Source organism: Balaenoptera ricei, chromosome 18, assembly GCF_028023285.1.
Source record: "Balaenoptera ricei isolate mBalRic1 chromosome 18, mBalRic1.hap2, whole genome shotgun sequence".
Taxonomy (NCBI): domain Eukaryota; kingdom Metazoa; phylum Chordata; class Mammalia; order Artiodactyla; family Balaenopteridae; genus Balaenoptera; species Balaenoptera ricei.
Window position 1 is genome coordinate 79,794,255 of NC_082656.1, and position 23,989 is coordinate 79,818,243.

The 23,989-nt window shown below is 38.4% G+C and overlaps 1 protein-coding gene across 1 annotated transcript in view; it reads right to left on the reverse strand.

The window, feature by feature from the left end:
- The window catches only part of NALF1 (NALCN channel auxiliary factor 1), a 593,804-nt gene extending 570,849 nt beyond the window's left edge, over positions 1 to 22,955 (reverse strand). The window contains exon 1 of the mRNA XM_059902846.1: positions 21,976 to 22,955. Within this exon, the coding sequence (XP_059758829.1) occupies positions 21,976 to 22,860 (885 nt within the window). The 5' untranslated portion in view covers positions 22,861 to 22,955. The remainder of the gene's footprint in view (positions 1 to 21,975) is intronic.
- Between the last annotated feature and the right edge of the window lie 1,034 nt (positions 22,956 to 23,989).

Here is a 23,989-nt window from a genome sequence, read left to right on the forward strand (position 1 = left end):
GGTGGCACATGCTTGGACTCATTTTTCAAATAGTGACCCACTTCAGCTTCTTTAAACAACCAAAAGGTCTGGTCTGTGCAGTGGCACAGAGATACCTGATGACAAAGAATGGGTGCAAGCTGAGGCAGGCAGAACGGTGGTAACCTTAACCCTACCCTGTTTACCCAAGCGCCAATCTAATTGCTCCTCCACACAAAACCATACCAGTTCCTCAATGAGTATAAATCCAGAAATTAGAGCACTATCTCCAAACTGTGTTTTCCATTTTCAATACTAAGCATTCTTCAATACTAAGCATATCTATTTAGATAATTTAACTTCATAAAACCACAGTGATATAAATGGGGAAATGTAATTGAGAATACCCTTTTAAATCTTGGGATTCCTTTAACTCCTGTGCTTTTGGGGAGAGGACTCCAAAACACTGCTCCACACATATCCCCATTCTACTTCTCCCACTCCCCAGAAAGTTAGAATTTGCTTTCAAACTACTTACATTTTAAAATTACATATGGAAAAGTCTCATCTATCCATTATGTCAATTTTATCTCCATTATCATACCATCCAAAAGGATGCCACTAATAAGGTAATCTTTGGAACACTTTCCTGAAAAAAACTTGGAAGATAATGGCAGAGTTGGATTTAATATACAATTTTTTAAAAATACATTAAAAAGTACCAACCATAAGCAAAGTCCTGAAATATAAAAATATATCTTCTTTGAGCCCAGATTCTCTGCATTTTATCCTTACTATCTCTGGTAGACTGTATCACCACTTGACAAACACCCTAGTTTCCTCTCTACTCTGTTGAACACAGGAGTGGTAGTGTGACTTGCTTCAGTCAGTGAAACGTAGCTGTAAGTGGTATGTTTCACTTTTGAGCTGGACTTTTATGAGTCAGATTATGGTTCCCTGTCTCCTTTCCTTCTGCCACAAGACTGACAATGTTCTAAACAGCGACTGTTCTGTCAGACTGAACTCTGGATTGAAAATGTATAACGGAGGCACTGCCAATCCACAACGACATATATTGTTAGCAAGAAAGAAATCTTTCATAGATGTTATTGTTGTAAGTCACTGACATTTGGGGATGTTTATTAATTCACCATAACCTGACCTATCCTGATTGATACAGCCTTCTCACCTTCCAAGTCTGACTCAATACTCCCAATCCTACCCCAGGTATATTTTTCCTCTCCCTACAAAAAGACCATACAGTAAGCAAGAAATTGGAAAACCATTTTACTCAAGTAAATGTATAGCAGTGTTAGGTATGCAGAATTTGAACTTTAATGAGGATGAAGGACTAAAGACAAAAAAAGCAGCTCCTAGAAGAATAGCTGCCATTCCAGAATGGTAAAAAGAAATAAGTATTCTAGTTGGATCAGAATAGTTTAAGAGAGATCGTTTCCAGACCTCTATTCATAAAGGCAGCTGCCCTAAAGTGCCTTCATGTTTATTTCAAATCCCACTGCTGAAAACTTTCATCTGAATTCAGCACTACGGGCAGCATTCCAGACAAATGAGATTTATATAGATGACTGAATAGGCATATGCAATTACTCTATTGGTCTAAACAAGTTAATCTTATTATGGAATTATAGGTCTACATTTAGAAACTACAGGTTCTAAAATTCATTAATTTACCCTAAAAATACATTTTAGGAAACGGACTGTATTCATCTAAAGCAATTATGTGACATTTATCATTCTATAATTATAGCAAATCTCTTAAATTTTAAAAAATATTGCAAAGAAAATTTTTTTTTTTTTTTTTTTTTTTTTTAGAAATTCACGTTCTTTTATTTATTTATTTATGACTGTGTTGAGTCTTCGTTTCTGTGCGAGGGCTCTCCCTAGTTGCGGCAAGTGGGGACCACCCTCCATCGCGGTGCGCGGGCCTCCCACCACCGCGGCCCCTCCCGTTGCGGAGCACAGGCTCCAGACGCGCAGGCCCAGCAATTGTGGCTCACGGGCCCAGCCGCTCCGCGGCACGCGGGATCCCCCCAGACCAGGGCCCGAACCCGCGCCCCCTGCACCGGCAGGCAGACTCCCAACCACTGCGCCACCAGGGAAGCCCTGCAAAGAAAATTTAAATTAGAATTTTTTTTTTTAATTTTTATTGGAGTATAGTTGCTTTACAATGTTGACTTTACACAAAACAATTTTGGAAGAAATAAGAAGGCTTGAAAATGACCACTTTCAATTTCTTTAATTAAAATTCCATTTTCTCTATGCAGAATCAAGCCTAATAAAATTTTACTTACATATGTCCCTGCAATAAAACACACTTGTACTTAATAATGCTGATGAAATCCTACATTAATAGTTAAATATTTATCAAATATCGACTTAGTGACAAAACAAAAATGAAGACGTATCTTGTCTGAGATGATTTAAAAATACATGAAATTGTCTCTGCTTATCTAAAGAATAATATCTTTGAGGGATCTTTGACAGTAATGGATGTGCAAACAGTCTCTAATGTGTCCACAATTCATTGTCCTGGTCTTCATGTCCTCGGGTAGCCTCCTCCCCTTGAGTGTGGTTGGGACTTGCTTCCAAAGAATACAACAGGGCAAAGGTGATGGTTGTCATTTTCATGATGACATTACAAAAGACTGTAACATTCGTCTTGCTGAGAAACCTTCCCCCTTGCTGTCTTTCAAGAAGCCAGATGTCAGGTTGTGAGCTACCCTAGGGAGGGCCACTTGGCAAAGAACCAAGGGCAGCCAGCATCCAGCCAATGGGCAGTAAGTATCCCAGGTCCTCAGTTCCACAGTCTGCAAGGCATGAATTCCACCAACAATCGTGCGGGTTTGGAATGTGGTCTTTCCCTAGTAAAGACTCAGTTGAGACCCCAGCCCTGGCCCACACATTGATTGCAGCCTTGCTGAGGACATATCAAAGCCATGCCAGACTCTGACCCACAGATATTGTGAGAAAATAAACGTACATTGTTTTAAATCTCTACATTTGTGGTAATTTGTTACAGAGCAATAGATAATACAATGGAATTCTCTGCTTTGGGGGTTGTTTTTTTTTCGTTTGTTTGCAAAGCAAAAAAAGAAAAAAAACTCAAGCTGCTTCACTTCGATCTAAACTTTAAAAAGAAGTCGAATATAATATCTCATTTTTGAAATTACCCATGAAAACTGGCAACCACTCTGTTGAATAAAATGTTTAGCAAATTACTGAAAAAACTGATTGGTTCTTTCCTTCATGATGATTGTTTGCCTCTTCCTACTCTACCCGACGTTTAGATAATGTCACTTGCTCCTGATTATACCGTGCCTGGCTTTCTTTCTTGATTTCTGGCTTTTAATTCTACAGTGGCTGCTTTGGTCATCTGATTTGAAGAAGGTTTGTTAATCAGTCAACAACCCAAGTATAGGGAAAATAATTGATGAAAATCTACTTCTCTGTCTTTGTAAATATAAATTTTACTTTTTAATTTTAATTTGATTCGTGGGTAGGCAGCAAAGCTATGCCCAAAGTTGGAGGACAATTTTCCTCTCTGTTAGGATCATAATAGTTCACAGTTAGCACCTAGCATTAGTGATAGACCAAGTTATTTAATTCTCTGAAGTAGGTCTGATAATTATCCCCATTTTGCAGAAAAGTAAACAAAGGGCACAAGACTTTTAATTAACGCTCTTAACAATTATCTTATATTTGTTTTCTATTACATTGCTATGGTATAGAAGCAGTCTTGATTTTCAAAAATTACAGATTATTGGAAAGAAAGAAAGTAGGAAATCACTGAAAACATTAGCTTGAAGACAATTTCTAGCAACATGTGGATGATTTACATGATAAGTCCATAATACTGATTTCGTACATATGTACTAGTCCATTTGTTTCTCCTGTTAGGTTTTGAGACTACTCTTGAAGCTAGGAGTTATGTCTTATTCACATTTTTTGTCTAATCACTTGTAAAGAAGAAAAGAAAGAAGAAAATGAGCTTGTGTTGGTTAAAAAACATTGTCATGATTCTTCGATGCTTCTACAACTGAGAGGTGCAAGCACGCCCCCTCTCTGAATCTGGGCATGCTTGTGACTGCTTTATTCAAAAGACCAGGGCAGAAGTGATGCTCTGTGACTTCCAAGGCAGGTGATAAAAGGTTATGCAGTTTCTTCCTTGTTTGCTGGGACATGCATTCTTGAAGCTTTGGGCTGTTCTTTAAGGCAGTCAGTGAACCCAAGACCACCATACAGTAAGGAAGCCCAAGCCACACAGAAAGGCCATGGGTAGGCTTTCTCATAGACAGTCTCGACTGAGTCCAGCCTTTGAACTGTCCCAGGCCAGATGCCATACATGTGAGTAGAGTCTGCAGATGAGCCCAATGCCCAGCCATTTAAGGCACCTTGAGCCCTTCAAATCTTCTCAAAGCACCAGATACTTTAGAGGACAGAAAAGCTTCCCCCATTATGCCATGTCTGATTTCCTGATCCACAGAATCCTAGACTGTAATAAAATAGTTGTTGTTTTATACTGCATTTTAGTGGTTTGTTATGCAACAATAGATAACAGGACAGTGTTCAATAACAGCTTGCTGAATGATTGATTCTCCATTAGGTTAGAGGTTCCACTGAGTAAAACTAATGAAAATTGAAATAAAAGAAACCTATGTGGCCTCATGTACCTTACTGAATTCTTTCCCGCTCTGGTTAGCAATGCTGGTAAGCAGTTTCTTGAAGTTGTTCTTATGACATTTTCTCCTGCCAGTTCATTTAATTCATTTAGTAGCCAATATTCCTGCATTGACTCTCATGCCCAATTCATCATCTGAGAAGTTTTGACATGTATGATGTTAAGCAGATTAACAATGCCTATGAGCAAGCTGTGTACAATACAACTGAAAAGATTCAGTTTGAGGTTGCATATGAACAGTGTCATGGAGAGATATATAGCGGAGTCCTCTCCAAAGAGCTTCTTATGTCTTTCATTGGGTCATACTAATGTGTTTCACTGTGTGTCCATATGTGGCAAGTAAAATGGAAATTAGTATAACTGTCCAAATAAATAAAGTACCAAATATATCTGCTGAAATTTTTGAGGGAAGAGTAATTTTAAGGCCATGTTATCTGGAATATTCAGTTGAAATCCTCATGTTTTGATTTTTTTAAATTAAGGAACTATAGTGAACTAGTCCACTTGAAATTGAATAATTTACTCTGCATTTATAACTTTAATTGTTTTCAAGTGGGTGATTATTATGATATTCTCTCTCAGCCACAGAGTTTTTAACTGTTCTTTAGGAAAAAACAGTTACATTTTCACTCACATGTTAAAATCATCACCTCTTGCATCATCCACCTACTAGCCATATCTTTGGAATATTCTAAACATCATTTGAACAAATTTTCACATTCAATTTATCTGGAATATTTTGGGAAGAATTAAAGGCCAGAAATCAAGAAAGAAAACTAGGCACAGTATAATCAGGAGCAAGTGGCATTATCTAAACGTCGGGTAGAATAGGAAGAGGCAAACAATCATCACGAAGGAAAGAACCCATCAGTTTTTTCAGTAATTTACTAAACATTTTATTCAACAGAGTGGTTGCCAGTTTTCATAAGTAATTGCAAAAATGAGACGATATTATATTCAACTTCTTTTTAAAGTTAAGGTTGAAGTGAAGCAGCTTGAGTTTTTTTTTCCTTTGCAAACAAACGAACAAAAAAACAAAAAACAACCCCCAAAGTAGTGAACATTTTCCTCCCTGAAGGCCATTGATTTGCTTTTAAAAAACTTTTTAATTATGAAAAAATTTAAACATATAGAAAAGTTGAAAGACTAATAACTAAACACTCATATAGCCATAACCTAGATTTGGCAAATGTTTCCATAATTACATTTATATTTTCTGCCTAAACCATATCAAAGTAAGCTGCAGATGTCACAACACTCTCCTTAAGTGGAAAGTGATATTTTAAAACATTTCTCTGCGGGTTATTTGAATTTTTGGAACTATTTGACCTGTCCAGGTGATTTCTCAGATGAAATCGCCATTGTAAAGTTATAAATATCTTTCCAGTCTCTTAAACGTCATAAACTAATCAGCAGAACCAAACAGTGATATATTTTTCTAAAGTCTTCTAAATTTGGAAAAAGACATTGAATTTTTTTAAAACTTGCTTTTCTGGAAAGGTTCAGAGATGAATAGCTACTTCTTTCTTTAAGTGGTCAGATTAAGGAAACACACATCCCCACTGCAAGCTATGGAATAATTACACTGCTGCTTATTACTTTTCAAACCCATAATTACCCATAAAGAAGCATGTAGAAATAAAATACTGGGTTTATATTTAACATATAAAAAGCTCTGTTGTTCAGCAACAAAGATATCAAGCACCATATTTTATAAAATTGGTATTTGGTAATTATTTGACTTAGGGCCAACTGTCTTTTTAAGAGGGAAACAATGAACATCTCATAAGCAAGTTAGAAGGAACAATTTCAGGTTGAAATTGCAACACTGTCCTGATTTCAAAGCTCTGAATGAAATCTAATTTTCATTTATAGGTTGAAAGTGAGACCATGTGAAAAGAAAAATTTGTTACCAAGTTGTTGGGTTTTTTTTTTTCAGTAGCAGATTATGAACACAAAAGCTTTTAGATTAAGAGATTTACATGCCTTTTAATCTTGTCCTCATAAACATGTACCTAGAAAAAGAAAATCAAATATTCTCTTGGATTTTCCCTCACATTCTTTCCTTCTCTTGTTTTAGTAAACACGCTGTTTATATATAAATTTCTTACATTTTTTTCACGTCCATATGTGAGTCACACATGATGAAGAGTCTGATTATTTATTCCTTTTTTAACTAGGTGCACTGCGGGATATCTTTTATCTCAGTGCCTAAATTACTACTGCCATATAATAATAGTGCTCAAATTATCTAAGAACAGCTTCCACTAAAGATCTATTTTTAAAAAGAAATATTCATTTGTCCTTACACTGTTTTTTTCCTATAGAGCACACAAAAATTGTATGACAAAGTGCATTCCCAGAGGCAATGATCACAAATTAAGTTATTAAAATGTTCTTTATGAAGTATCCTTTAATACATCTGGATGGCAATTATCATATCCTTTGCAAATAATCACTGTGATCATTCTGAGAAAATGCATGTGTTCTCTTCAGTGCTGACACTTCTTTGGTCCCTCTGATTCACCTGCTCATTCCACAACAAGCATCGACCAGCAGCCCTGAGAATGGCCCTTCACCATTAATTGGAGAAGTCAGAGGAACTGAGTTGAACAGCCCCTTGGGAAATTCTCTTTAATAATTTACCATATTAAATGCATCATATATTGTCACGGTAGGAAAAAAAAAAAAAAAAAAACAGTAGAATAGGAATAGGCTCAAGGCCGTACAAAATAGCCCAGAATGGAGACAGCATTACACAGACAAAAGTAAATTCATGACAATCGATCACAGGTAGGAAATGGGGACTCTCATTAATCATTGTGTGTTTCCCTCGGTCTATCTGCAGCACCTTCATCTGGTCCCATGTATGTCAACTGTCCGGCCATTAAGATAAATTAATATATTTGGATGAAGATAGAATGTTTTTCCCTGAACAATATCTATCATGAGTTAACTTTTCTACAGTTCACCTACTACAAAATCTAGTCTTGATTTGAAAAAAAAAAGTAAATTGTTGGGTTCCTTTAGCTATATAGTTTTCAGTTTATTAATGAAATCAAGTTGTTAAAGAAATGCAAATTTGCATTGCTTAGCTTTTGCATTTATCTGTTTAAGGCGTATACTGTGAGAAACTTAAACATCCGTCCAATTAGAGTGTAATACTGGAGAAGCTGTAACAGTGAACCAAGTGATGAGTGAACTCTCAGGCATGCGCATTAGGGGTGCTGCCTGTCTGGACAGTGCGACTGGGGCAAAGCCCGACCTCTTCATCCATGTTAAGAATTACTCCTGTATGTAGGGCCTTTTAAAATCTCTACCTTTATGAAATAATTGAGGACTATCAAAAATCAACCCCACTATCTTTGGGGAACCATTTTAGATTTTTGTTATGAAAAGTTCAAGCACTTAATATAATGTATGAAATGTAAAATTACAAATTTAATACATAAATATTCATATGGATTTTTGTTAATTTTCCCTAGATTTTGAAGTTATTTGGAAATGAGAAATTTATTTCTCAAAGACTAAATAAACAAATAAGAGTCTGGGTACTCTTTTAATATGCTTGCTTTTGCCAAAAAGAATAGATAAATAGCTGCTTTGACTCCTCGTAGGCGAAGTAGCACATACAAAGTTGGCCTGTTTTATCCATTAAGTCATAAGAACAAAAAATATCAAGTACCTAAAGACCGAATCAATTATTTTAATAATCTTAAAGAGCCAGTCAATCAAATAGAGAAATCAAGTCCATGGCTGAGCAGTTATAACTATGACAGTTGAAAATAATCTATATTCGTCAATGAAGCCAAACTATGTTGACAAGGATTTTGTTTACTCAGACTTGAATTCCATCCTACTGAAATTTTCAGATACACTGAATAAAAACGAACATTTAGTTTAAAAAGTCTAAACTGAAATGATAGGAAAGGATTCACTTTTTCATAAGAGACTCTTAAAATTTCAATATATATTTAGAAATCCTTGGGACAAATAGAACATACCTGAAATCTGCCATTTCTTTGCCAACCCTCTACAAAGCAGTCAGGTATAAAGACCCACAGCTCCACTGACAGCAAGATCGTTTGCATTTGCATGTGGTCTTTTTTCCCATTATTTCACCTGGACTTTGCATTGAAGCCACTGCCTTGAAAAGCACAGGGGGGGGGGGGGGGAGGGCCCACACCTCCTTGCCCAATGGCCCACAGTGACCAGTCCAGTCTTCACTAGGCGGAAGGAGAGATTCTGTTTTTAAATGGCTTAGGATTCAGATTTACCTTTTTAAAAACACTTGCTTCTCTCCAGACAGTCTCTCACTGCTTATCTAGAGTCATAGTGACTCCCAAGATTAAATACGTCACCAGTGCCTTTTTAAATGCCTCTATGGAAACTAAATCCACGACCTCTACACTAGGACAGCTCTGACCAGAAACCAACAACTGGATTAGAAGGACAAACTTGTCCATGTGCTCTACCAGCTCAGTCTCTAACAGTAAAGAGAGCAGAGTATACCTTGCAGCGTGACGCCACCCTCTCTTCTCAGAGTAGCTTGGACTGAAAAGATGACAACTCTACCTGCCAGCTACGCTTTTTTTTTCTTTTTTTGGCCGCACGGCGTGTGGGATCTCAGTTCCCCAACCAGGGACTGAACCTGAGCCCTTGCAGTGAAAGCCTGGAATCCTAACCACTAGGCCACCAGGGAGCTCCCTCGCCAGCTACACTTTATTACACACTTGCTCTGTCTCTTCTCTCAGTGACTCCTCGACCTGGATATATAAGTATCCCCACCTTACAGGATTGATGGAACAGCCATTTGAATCTAGATGTTTCTGACTTTTAGACCCATGCTCTTTTCCTACACCAAGCTGCTGCAACAGAAAAATTGGATGAAGTGAGTTACATTTTCTTTCATGTGCCAAAGAACTTTATATTCTATCCACTCCTGCTGTCACCCACCCACATTCTCCCCCTAAAAAATTTTTTTAAAAACTAGACATGAGCAGTGATTTGTGACAGAGTGAACAGGATATTATAATAGTTAAGTCAGGGCCATGAGATTAAGAGCCAGATGTTACTGGTTTGAGTTCTGTCTACGCCACATTTGCCTGTGAGAACTTCGGCACATTTCTTACCTTCTCTAAGCCTTAGTTAACCCATTTGTTGAAGAAAGCTAATTTTGCCCATAATAGTGGATTGTTGTGGGGATTAAATAAGATAAGGATGCTAAAGTTATCGTGTAGAACTCGTTTATTTTAAAAACTTAATGTGTACAATTCCACAAGAATGGGAATTTTATACAGTGATTTTAATTACTAGTGATAATGTCCCCACAGAAACTGTATGTGGGGTGAATCCACGTGTGACAAGAAGTGCTGCAAGACCAACGGAGGAAGGCCGCACCCACTTTCCTTCAGATCTGACCATGTCGTTGAGTCTTGCTTTGCTCAAAAGGTCATTTGAGAGTTTATAAAAGTGACTGATGTGTTTGTGATTAGGAGAGAAGAATGAGTATTTATTCTTGTTATCAGCAATAACAAAAAATTTACTTAGAGATTAGTCCAGCTCAATTTCTATATTTCTTCAGGACAAGCACATGTATTTGATTCATTCTTTTTAAAATTATCCAGGTTGACAACAATATGAATGGGAACCAGAGAAATAATTTAAAGTTGAAGTCGTCAAGACTTCCTTTTTTAAAAGCAAAGAACTATTACTATGAGCAAGGTGTTAGGCAAAGAATATAGTGCAATCTCACTGTGCAAAGTTATCACTTCTGGGTGCCTCGTTTTATGCCAAAGGATGTTAGACAGAATATTTAAAATCTTCTGGCCAACCTGCAACACATAGGTAAGATGCCCTCAAGGGTCATGGCAGATAGCTCCCATCCTATTTGTACATCTTTTGTAGCAATGTGCACCTGATTTCTCCAGACAGATTGTTCCATTTTATCCTCTAATAGAACATTCTCTCTTATGTAGAGGAGTGATATTTCTAAAACACCTGCTTATAGAACCTCATTCTTACCCTTAGACCAAAACTAAGTACTAGATAATAAGACTCCCCTACCACATGACAATTTTTTTATCAAATTAAAGAACCCTGCTATGTCTCCCTGCATCTTCTCTTCCTCAGGGCAATCATGTTCCCATTCATGGAGCACAGCTTAAAGTCTTTTATTCTAGCCCATACAGTCTTGCATATCTTGGCACCTGCCATGTTTGCCTTGTCTGCTAGCTCTAGTTCAAATGCCGAGGCAATCTTTTACTCTACTTCCTCTCCCTCCCCAATCAATAAAATTACTAAGTATGGCCGAGTGCATAAGTTCTGGGGAGAAGAGCAGAAAATAACAGGGACAACCAAAACAAAACACAAAGCCAGGTAGCTAGTGGGTAGAGCAAAGGGCCCCAACATTTAAAATGAAACTTGGAGGCACATGAGACTTTGCAATACCTGACAGACTACATAACAAAGAATTTCCCCCAAGATTATTTTCACCCAGAGGTTTCCAGGAGATGGAGAGTCATTACAATGGTTTCTCCGCTTGTCCTCCCCAAAAGGTTTGTACACAAAGGGGCTCAAGTTCCTTTGCAGCAGTCTAAGAGGATCCACTCGGTCTACAACCCAGCACATGTTAATTTTTAATCTGAAATAACAGGGGGAAAAAAGTCAAGCTTTAGGAATGAAACATTTTCACCCTAGCTGAATTTTTGTTTTCTGTTTCATTCTAAAGAATCACCATTAGTCATCTTTCTAGAGAAGCAGAAGGAATGTAGATGTAATAAAACTGAGAATTTTACTGTGCAGAATGCAAAGTCTGCTTATAAAACTCTCATAAAAATGAGTGGTGTTTACCAGGAAACTTATATGAGATCTCAAGTGAAGCAATTTCACTGATTTTCCTGTGGCTTCTGTTTTAATGAATTGCTACCATTTATTGGGCATCATCAAGCCCTAGATTAGGTACTTTAATCTGCATGAGAGTCTCTTGATTTCTCCCCATAACTGTCTTACGAAAGAGATGTTAGACTCCCTATTTTAAGGTGGATGATGTCATATAACTAATAAGTGATGAAACTTGGAGTTGAACCCAGTTTTCCTCAATACTTTTTTAACCATTTTACTATACTTCTCTATTAGGTTTAAAATTAATTTCTATTTTTATTTTTTTTTAAGTTAATTTCTATTTTTAGAACTTTCTATCAAACATATCAATATTTTTTAAGAAAATGTATAACAAGATAGCCATATTTAATTCCATGGACTCTCTAAATATGTCATTGAACCCCAGGGCAGCACATTCCTAAAGAAAATAGTTTGCAGTAACACACATGATATAATTATTTATGATCTCATATTTATAGCCAGTAACTATTTTATACTATTTGAAAATGAATAGTCTACTTTATTTAAGCATATTCAAGATAATAATTGTGCTTATTGTCTGAAATCCTGAAATTATAGCATTGTTCCTATTTAAAATATAAACAACAAAACAAAGGATCTTAGATGCACAGCACAATGTACAAGATAAAACCTCCCTCCTCCCCAAGAGTAAGCAACAGATCAGAGCCTAGTATCTCTTCTTTGGGATCTGATGCCTTCACTAATTTTTTCTGAAAGTGGTACTTTCAATATCATACTCCCATCTGTGGGTCCTAGATCAAAAGCTACAAATACTCTAATGTTTATTTCATCATAAAATATTTATTTCTTTAAACTCTCATCTTCCCACCTATTTCATTTTCTTTTTCTTTTCACTGCTGAACTTAATGAAGAATAGTTTGGACTAGTTCTTATTTCCTCAACTCCAACTCATTCCTTAATCCATCACAATTTGACATCTCTTCCATCATTCTACAAAACTACTCTTGTAAGGTCAATAAGACTTAATTGCCAAATGCAGTGACCTATTTCTAGGCTTCATCCTATATGTTCTTTCTGCAACATAAGACACTCTTGACTGACTCTGTATCTTTCTTAAAATTCTTCCCTGTATTGTTCAGATCATCACATTCTAATGATTTTCTCTCTCCTTTCCTTCTACCTCTGCCTCTCCCCCTCCCTCCTCCCCCCTCCTCTTCCCCCACCCTCCTCCATTCTCTCTTCTGTTCTCATTCCCCCATTTTCACTCTCATTTCTTGTTTCTTCTCAGTCTCTATTCTTGGTCCCTTTTCTGCCCAAACCCTTTAATATTGCTCTTCCTCAGAATTCATCTGTCTTTGACATTCAATATTTAATATTGCTCTTCCTCAGAATTCATCTTTGACATTCTCTCCAAGCAATCTGTTTTGTTAAATCATCTAATCTCTGCCCACAGCTCCCTGGATCAAGCTACACGACGCACAGAGAGTAAACTTCACACCCAAAGGCCCTACTTACGTGGTATACTATCTACTGGACATCTCCTGATGTCATTATCTCCAAAAATGGACTCCTGTTTCTTTCACCAGTCTCAATCCCAACTTGTTCTTCCTCCTGTATTTCCTATCTCATTAAATGTATCCACATCCAGAGTCTCACCTTTTATAAAGTTTTTTTTTCCCTTGCATGTGTTTTTTTTTTTTTAACATCTTTATTGGAGTATAATTGCTTTACAATGGTGTGTTAGTTTCTGCTGTATAACAAAGTGAATCAGCTATACATATACATATATCCCCATATCTCCTCCCTCTTGTGTCTCCCTCCCACCCTCCCTATCCCACCCCTCCAGGTGGACACAAAGCACCGAGCTCATCTCCCTGTGCTATGCGGCTGCTTCCCACTAGCATTACATTTGGTAGTGTATATATGTCCATGCCACTCTCTCACTTCGTCCCAGCTTACCCTTCCCCTTCCCCGTGTCCTCAAGTCCATTCTCTACGTCTGCGTCTTTATTCCTGTCCTGCCCCTAGTTTCTTCAGAACCGTTTTTTTAGATTCCATATGTATGTGTTAACATACAGTATTTGTTTTTCTCTTTCTGACTTACTTCACTCTGTATGACAGTCTCTAGGTCCATCCACCTCACTACAAATAACTGAATTTCGTTTCTTTTTATGGCGGAGTAATATTCAAATCCTTCCTCTACATATTAACTGGTAAATTTGAACTCAGAAAAGTCTCTTGAATCTTGCTTTCTTCTCCACTTCCATAGACATCATAGTCATTTAGAATTTTCTGTCCATCATGGTAGCCACTAGCCACATGGGGCTATTTAAATTAAGGCTAATTGAAATTAAATATAATTTAAAATTTAGTTTCTGACATCACTTTACCCTCCTCCAACCTATCGTCACATTGCTGCCAGGGCTAAGCTTTGAGAAAAACAAACCATCCCAAGTAAATCACTTGATTAAAATTCCTCTCTGATATTTTATCACACAGAGAATGAAGTTCAAAAAGACTTGGCATGGGATACATGGTTCTTCACAACTGAGCACATCTTTCCAAGGTATTTCCTACAACCCTTGCCATATACCTTACTCAACGTATGAGTGGAACTATGTCCCCCAAAATTCATACGTTGAAGCCCTGACCCCCCAATGTGACTGTATTTGGAGATAAGGCTTATAGGAAGCTAATAAAGGTTAGATAAATGTTAAGATTCCTAAGTGTTATAGATGTCAGGCAATGTGTACACAATTCTCAACTAATAAACTCAACACCTTTTAAAACAATATGGTAAAAATTGGACTGTTGTTTAAAAATTATAAACAGAAAGTGACGGTATCTTATCTAACATGAATTCAGTGTACGAACTACCACAGATTTCCAAAGTTTACTTCCTTCCTTCCAAAGCTGTATATTTATCCTTTCTCTGCTCCACTCTAAAAAGGAAAGCAGAAGTCTAAGTGTTCTGCTGATCGTCATACCATTTATTCATATTCATATCTCCCTCTAAGACTTTGCAGTGATGAACCAGGAATTCCTGGCCATTCATTCCAGCTGTCTAGGGCTCCAAAATTTGTCATCTTAGCTTTCTGTATCATCTATAAAATGTTTTTAATGATAAATTAAAAATAAAAAGAAGTATATATGGTGAGGTTTTTAATAGGTGTTAAATCTATTTGTGGATTTATTATACTTATCTCTTCACTCTTTGGTATGATTGTAATGATCATAACGAAGGGGAAAAAGAAAATAACGATCAAGTGAGGAAGTGAACTTGATCTTTAACACTACCAGCTGTTTGACCTTGGAACAGTTAACTTTATGTCCTCGCTTTACTCATCTGTAAAATTGTGATAGTACTTACCTCATAAAGATGACGTGACAATTAAATGAATTAGACTAGTTTCTGACTTTTAATAAACTCTAAAGCTTGTTAGCTACTACTGAAGCTCGTTCCAGCACTTAAATTTCTGAGTGATTCAACTCACTTTCTGAAAAAACTAATAACACATTGTCATGATCATCCATTTAAATCTTAGTTCAGTTTTCTTTTCAAAGAAACTAAGTCAGTGATAGTTCAGTAGGAAAAAGACTGATCATTTTTGATGTCAGTAGAGATGCAGAGAAGTAAGACTTCTGAACTTCGGGTTTCCCATGGGACACAGGCCCTGCAAGTGAAGCTTCCAGACACCAGGAGAGGATTCAGCCAGATGAGAGCAAGAAGGCACACTGACAGGAAGAAGAGGAGACCAAGGGGTGAAGACTCAGAGTTTTGAGCAGAGCCCAATTTCCTTCTCAAGCAGGGCAGAGCAGCTGACATATAAAATCCCAAAGTATTTCCAAAGAAGTAATTATTGCATTCACCCGTCACGCACACATGTAGATACACTACTGCTGCTGCTAAGATCGGTAACACTATTTAAACACACAGTAGACTTGTATTTTTTGCAGGATATTTTTCTTTTTACCATCTGTGGTAACATCTACAACTTTTCTTTTTAAATAAATGACTGTGTGTAGAAACAGACTACCAAGGGAGGGGAAAAATCAACTATTACCTTTTAACACTTTCAACACCCAAGAAGTAAAATATTTTCATGCATTCTACTATAATACATAGTATAAATCATTAACTATTTATTACCAAAGAAAGGCAGATGTTAACTCTTGTTTCCAGTTTTAAAGAATCCAGGGTAAATTAAAACATTTTATTACTATAATTTCATGATTTGGATTGTAAGGTTTAATTGCTTATTAATTTAAGGTAAAACTTAAATTTAGTGTTTCACAGCATCTTGTAATCTAAACTTTAAAAAAATATGACTATTGGGCTTCCCTGGTGGCGCAGTGGTTGAGAATCTGCCTGCCAATGCAGGGGACGCGGGTTCGAGCCCTGGTCTGGGAAGATCCCACATGCCGCGGAGCAACTAGGCCCGTGAGCCACAACTACTGAGCCTGCGCGTCTGGAGCCTGTGCTCCGCAACAAGAGAGGCCGCGATGGTGAGAGGCCCGCGCACCGCGATGAAGAGTGGCCCCCACTCGCCGCAACTAGAGAAAGCCCTCGCACAGAAACGAAGACCCAACACAGCCATAAAAATAAATTAATTAATTAATTTTTAAAAAATATATGACTATGTTACAATCACTTCAAAAGAGAACAATGATAAGATCCCTCTAAAATGAATTCCTAAATTAGGTGTGGTAGTATTCTGTGCCTACTTAGCAACTTGTATCTTCAAAACACTGTATGAATATCAACTAGTTATTCCACTATGACAGAAATAAGTAAAAAAGGAAACATGGCTCATCATTACAATGGAAAAAGAAAAGTAAAAAAGGATTAGTAATTTCCTAGGTTTAGTAAAGTGAACAGGTGAAGAAAGAATAAACCCGAACTATGTGAAATACTACGAAAAGCCAAAATGTTTTCTCTTAAAACCAACCCATACTTTTGAAAAATTCTAAATTTTAGCCATTTATATAAACTAAAATTAGAGACAAAAATAAGGAGGCTGAGGCTCCTCTAATCAAATAGTTGATCAGTCTCACAGAGACAATCATCCAATTTCTGCATTCACGTGCTCAGCGTATTAGTGAACACTAGTATAATGACAGTTCTGGCTAAAAGACAGAAAATCCACAGCCAAGAGGCCCATCCTTGACTCTGGTCCTCTATGCACCCTTCTCCTTCTCTCCATGTTCTCTCCTGGTACATTCCCTAAACTTTGCACCCAGTTGGTTCACTTCTCATCTACTTCCTCAGCCCAGTCACTACCTATTTGCTCCCCTGCCCTCTGGCTATGTCCTACTGCCTTTACCACTTAAAAAAAATTTAAGTTGCTTTTTCATCAGTTGAACAAATGAGGTTATTATGTATTCATTACTGAGGCACAGGAGCTAAAAGGTCTTTCCACTTTGGTTGGCACTCAACTAGAACAGTGGTTCTCAACCTGGGCTGCACATCACCAGGGAAACTGGAAAATCCCAGGCTCATGACACAAGCCAGACCAATGAAATCAGAATCTCCTGGGGCTGGGGGTGTCTTCAGAGACTCCCAGGATATTCTAATGTGAACCCAAGGACCACTGATCTAGAGTAAATGTTTACTGATATTGAAGAAACATCTTTTCAGTGTAAATCAATAGAAAGCATACAACAACATGATTGGAGCCTAGTCAATGTGAGGTCAACTTAGAAGATTAAGATTAAAAAGGAAATTGGGAATTGAAATGAAAGCAATAGGTCAGATAATTCAAACCAAGCTAGTATTGTGTCTCAAATAGTTATCTGTATATTTGTTCTTTTATATTCAATCTAGTATGAAAATACATCTTAATGGATTATAATTTATTTGTGAGGGAGCATGAGACTGAGAAAATTATTTGATTTCCTTTCCTTCACATTTTAATTCATCTTGCATATGCAGACACCAATCTCATCTAATTAAAGTGATTAAAACCAAGGTATAACAGCAATTATCAAAACTTTGTGGTTATGCCCTATATAGCTACTAATTTGACCCAGTTACAAGTCCAAAGTTAAAAAAGAATAATCATCCTTTGGTCTATAAAGCAACAGCATATAATATTAAGATAAAATTTGATAAAAATAAAATAAAATTAAGATAAAAATAAAACACATATCATAAATCAGTAGTTATATATGGAGCAAAAATATGAAAATGAAAATCTGGGTTATAAAAACAGTTATGAAAGTGGCTTTGATACTATAAATGGCCTTATTAATGGTTAATGTGATCATCTGAAGGTTAGACTATTTGATTTTACAGAGAAGCAATTCAACTATAAAAATATGATTTAAAAATAACACAGTGGTATAATATAAAAGAGATCTATTTGCAGACGTATTCCACACTCTGGACATAATATGTACAACAGCACTTAAACGAGTAAGAGCAAAATAATATTTTAGATTCAATATTTAAGTGGAAAGAATTGTTAGATATTTTATTTCCTTATAAAAACTATTTTTAAGAATCTACAGTATATGACATCAAAATAAATAAGGACTTAAAAATGCCTTTTTTTTAACTTGCACATTATGTAACCCAAATTCTATGTCCTCAAACTGGTTAATGTTTCTGAGTCGTTTCTGCAAACAATACAGAAAGCCCTGAGTATCACAGTTGTTATATATGCCAAACACTGGCAGAGTATTCTTTTGGTCATTGTCTGTTAAATAAAAATAGGCAATATAATTTGCTTTAATACAAAATTATAATATAAAAATATAAGAATGCACACATTCTTGATAGTATAAAGATTAGAATCTATTCTGCGAGAACTAAAATACAGATGATGCAGTGATTTATGTTAGAATCTAATCTCACACCCACTTTCCCTGACCATCTGTCTTAAGGAATAGTAAGTCAATAAAACTTTCATTAACAAAAGTTTACCTGTAACATAAAAGTTTATATTCCCTAAACATCCCAGTTTTGTAATATGTAATTTCAAGAATGCTTAGGAGGTAAAGAATGGCATATTTAAGAAAAATTCTTTATTTAAGTAAAAATTCAGGCATGTTAATAATATACATATGTAATTCTGTAGCTTAGAATAGTGTATTTTTTCATATTGAAGCCAATTTGAAGCCAATTTGAAGATTTTCAGATTCTTATTGTATATCAAAAACATTATTTTGAATAACACTGCAAAATCCAGAGAATTACTGTCAAATTTTTGCTACTTGATTTAGGTAATATAGCAGCTTGAATGCTATAGTCTAAATGATACATGCAGAAGTTCTTGTTCTTTATTTTACCATAAGTTACTTCCCCAATAAAAGTGCATATTTACTTTAAAAATTAAACCAGCTATTTCTATGAATATTAAAAAATATTCTTGGGTGCAAATGATTTCTATTATATGTTGCAAACAAAGGTTCGCTAAAGAAAATCCAAGCTATATTTGATCTCCAACTACTACGGGCCCAAGACAATATGATTGGATTAGATCAATATTAAGGTGTTTTTTGTTTTGTTTTCAGTATAACAGGCCAAAAGCCCTTTAAATCAAGTTAAATAAAAATTAAATTTAATCCATTTTAATTTCATATGTATATGGAATGTGGCATTTTTTTTAATGGGGGAGATTATAAAACTAGAGGGTAATAACATGACCTAACTTTTAAAAGTCAGAAATCACTGTATTAATCATTTAATTATATATGGGTATAACAAAGTTAACATATTGCTCCTAAAATATGGATTCTACTAATTTGTATAGCTAATATTATTGCATATATTCTCCTGTCTATAAATTTATAAATATACTAATAAACTATTAAATTGGATTTTTTCATGAATATATTACCAATTCCAGAAATATAATGCATTTACTTTTAATGTTGCCTAAGACTTTGCTGTTAACCTTAAAATGTGGAAAATTTTGCACAGACTATATATCTTGAACATTGCTCCTGAAGACAGTCATCATTTCATAATTATAAGTATGTTTGAAATAAGTAAAAATGTTCAGAAAGAAACTCAGACACATTTTTCAAAGACTACAAGTACCATTTTAAGCCGTTTAATATACTTGGTATGTGGATGTGTTTGTGGTTCTGCAGAATCATAAAGAAGCTGTATATGAAGCTCAGGAGCTAATCAACAGATTTGTGAGTTATCAACCAAGAACACCGAACACTGCCCCCCTCCAACCCCCCGGCACCTAAAATCTGAAGCTGTGTGAGAACAGTTATCCTGGAATAAATGTTTCAAGTGTTTCCAGCTGACAAACAACCAACCAAGAAATAGCTACAAGGCATCACAAGTAATAAATCCTGTATTGTGGAGATGAAAAACTCAAATGTCTGTGTTTACTTTTCATTGTGAAGAAATGTTTCTAAAAAGGAGTTCAGATTTTTATAATGTGCTTTTGTGTATACAGCTAACAACTACTACTTTATATGAGAACACAATCCAGAAGTAGTTCATAACATTACACATTAATTTAACCTACACTGTGCCTTATAGCTATGATGATATAAGTATAAAGTTGATAATGATTTCAGGTCAAGAGGAAAATATACATTTATACATATTTAAAACTTGAATATTTAAACAAAAATATATTTGACAGACTTATTTGAAAATATGCTCTAGTATATTGGCAATGTAGACTATCATTTAAATACTGAAACTATACAAATTGGAATTACTAGAAATTTCTATGAGAGTTTACATTCAAGGAGGCAAGCAAATTCAAATTATTACAAGGGATCACTTTTAAACATAAATATACTGAAACGTTTGCAAGCTTTTTATTAGTAGTAGAATTAGCAGGCACATCAGTGTCCTTGCAATTCTGATGCAACGTATCTTGTCAAAATAAATAACTGCAATAAATACACTAGTCATTCATTATTAACTTCTACCATTAAGATTAAGTTTAATTCCCAGGCATGACTTACTGGGGTATGGCTAAGAAAAATATGTAAAAAACTTTTAAAATCCATTTATCTAATGAAGTAGCATTCTAAATTAATGTTGTGAATGCAATATTATTATTTGCAAAGAAGATATGTTTCTGGTCTTAAAGAATGTTGGCAAAACAAGTTTAGTTTTAGTTCAGCTTAGTTGTCAAAAGCACAACTAATTAATCCAAACTAAAATACAGCCCTTGAACTATGTTCATTTTAAGTAGGTATCCCTTAGGCCAGTTCTCTTGTGAAAGTATCACAGAATCTTTTGATCCATACTGCCCCTGATTACGCTTTCTGAGTAGAAAGCAAGTGAGGCCAGAAAGGGACATTTGCTGTGTTCCCGTGGAGAGGCTGGGGAAGTAATGAAGAGAAAGGTAGAGAGAGAGAATGTGCTGTGTTATTTATTTTGAAAAGCAATACTATTTTATTGCACTCTTTAAGAAATTACCTTTGGAACAAAACATTAAGGCTTATTACTGAGATTCTGTCATCATTTCTTCCCTACTAAAGGTCACTGCAGTATCATCTTCAACAAAGCTCTTGAGCAAATCTCATTTCAGCACCACGGACAGCAACACTTCTACTAGGACAAGCGCCCATGGTTGCATTAGCCATTTCTTAAGAAACTTGCATACACTTCTTTGTCAATCAGCAAGGATTACAGCCATTATTATATTAATAGGAAGGGGTTAAAGGTAATATACGTTATTAATGAGTTCAGTATTTTTCATTCATAGATCAAGCATTTGCCAGTTAGTACTTCTGGAGAGCATCCTGAAAATTCAAGCTAATTACATCAGGTGGCTGATAAAAAATCTAACATTGATCAGTTATCACCAGATACTTAATTAAAACTTTCTACTCATAATGAGTCTCCGATCAATAACTATACAAGTTTCTAAGAGGAAACAGGAAACTTATGTGAGTAAATACGCTTAGGTAGGCCCTCAGACTTTCCAAACGGCCAGAACTACCCCTGTAAAACAAGTAAAACACGTTTTTAGTTCCTCGTACATAAACAGCCACAAACACTTTCTCTTGTCCCTTCGGCCAACCAGCTTAATGATGTCACAATCAGAGAGCTCATGTGTCAGGCCCATAAGCCAGACCATACATGCCTGTCTCAGACTATTCTGATTTTAGCTGCGGTCATCAGTATGCAATCCCATCACTGTCTTCCTAACAAGCTTCACTCAAATTCCACTTAAAAAAAAAAAAAAAAGGAAACAGAGTTTGAACCAACTCCATAGCACTGGCTTTATTCTCTCAGAAGACCAGGGTCTTCCTGACCTTCCAAGGATCCCAGAAGAAGGCACCAGTCCACCAGCAATCCACGGGATAGTCCCAAATCAAGCAGCAAGTCAAGCTCTTATAACCACAAAAACAACGGTGAAGTAACAAAAAAACCAGAGTCCAAAAAACATTTTAATACTCTAGAAGACGCCTCAACCAAACACACACGGATATAAAAGCGCAAGGATGGGGAAAATCCACTGTTCCTACCTTACAGTCCTCAGGACACGATTTCACCGAGTACTCCTCCGACTGCAAGTATTTATGGAGCACGCTTTCAAACTCTTCGTATTTCTCCTGAGCGTGGTGGTCGTAGTCTTGGTAAGCCTCGACGCACTGCCTGCAAGTGGTCATCTCACCGTCCTCCTTGAGCACCACATCCAGACTACAGTTCAAAGTGTTGGGGCTGGACAACCCCGAGAACAACTCCCAAAGTGTGTAGGAATTACAAAATGAAAGGTAAAAATCCGACAAGTTCCAGAGCGGAGTTGGATGCGTCCCCCTCACCTGCGGCTCCTCCCCCCCGGCCGCCACCCCCCGACTCCAGTTCCTGGCGCACACGGCGTCCGCGCTCTCCACGGTGAAGCACTGGCCCGAGGAGGCGCCCTGGGGGTAACAGGTCTCCAGGCGCCACACGGGCTGGGCAGAGTGCCCCAGCACAAGAGCCTCGCCCCGGCTGCTGCTGCCTCGGCTGCCCTGGCCGCCCCCGCCGGCTCCCGGGGAGGGGGGCAGGGCGGGGGCCGAGGCGGCGGCGAGGAGTCTGGGCGCCTGGGCGGCGGGCGAGGACTCCCCCATGCTCGCCAGGAGCGCGGGCCAGGAGGGCTCCTGCTGCCGCTGCCGCTGCTGCTGCTGCTGCCGCTGCCGCTGCTGCTGCTGCCGCTGCTCCTTGTCCCGGGTCCGGGTCAGCTTGGCCTCGGCGCAGAACCACAAGTGATCAGAGAGCAGGACTGTGAAAAACAAGAGAGATGCCAGAGACAGTCGCCATTTCTGAGCCCTCTCTGAATCGATGAACGGTTTCTCGTTCTCCCGGGGTGCCGCCAACCAGATTTTTAACCCGTCGTCATACTGCCGACACATCCAAGCACCCCTGGTCATATTTTGGGAACGCACAGCCCTGGCCGACTCCACCGTGAGGGCTCCTGTGCCGGTGTCACCACGATATGCATTGACTTAAAGGGTTTAATTTCCTTATCCCCTCCTCCCGTTTCTTCTCTCTCCCTCTCCCTCTCCCTCTCTCCCTCTCTCTCTCCCTCTTTTCTCTCTCTCTCTTTTTGCCTACATAAATATTACCAGGCTTTGGAGGAAGATATGACTTGCTTCCGACCTAATCATCTGCCGACCCCATCCTCTGTAGAGTGGGAAACAATAATGCAGAGAGAGAGGCGGAGAGGGAGGGAGGGAGGGAGGGAGGGGGGAGAGAGAGACAGTCGGAGGCTGGGGCCGGCGGCCGGCGGTGAGCGGAGTGCAGGAGGTGATGGTGGAGGCGGCGGAGTGGCTGGCGCTGCTCCTCTCACCCAGGCATTGTCAGAGCGCGCGTCCCCATGGCCCCGCCGGGGACAGCCCTCTCTCGCCCGCCGCCGGGGGCATGCCGCGTCTCCGCTGCCCGCTGGCTGCGACCAGAGCGCCTCCCCAGCTCCCTCCTCTCCTCCTCCTTCCTCTCCTTCTCCTTCCTCTCCTCCTCCTCCTGCTCCTACTTCTCGCTCTCTCTCCGCGAGTCCGGAGCCTGGGCCGCCGCCGCCGCCGGCAGGGCTCTCCCTCCCCCCCACCCCCCACCCCGCGCTCCAACTGCCGCCGCCGCCGCCGCCGCCGCCGCCGCAGGTCTGCCCGCGGGCGCAGCCGCCGCCGGGCTCCGACTGCTGACGCCGCCTCCCCCGGACCTCGGGGCCGAATCGCCGGGTCTGGGCCTCCCGAGAGCCACAGTCATCTTCAGTCCCCGGCTAAGTTGCCGCCATCTTCGTCCTGGAGAAACACTTTTTTGGGGGGGAGCGCTGGGTTTTGCGTCATCTCCTCCCGCGCCGAGATGTCTCCATCCTGGCGCATTGGCACGGGGCTCGGCCGGGGCGGAGGAGGAGGGCGAGGACGCCGGGGTCCGGCGCGGGTGGGGGGCCTGCATTGCTGCGCTCCGACGCTCGCTCTTTCCCTTCCGCACACCCCTCCCCACCTTTTGGGTTTTTTCTTACTGTTATCACTGGGAAAAGTCAGAATGCGGACTGCAAGGTTGAGG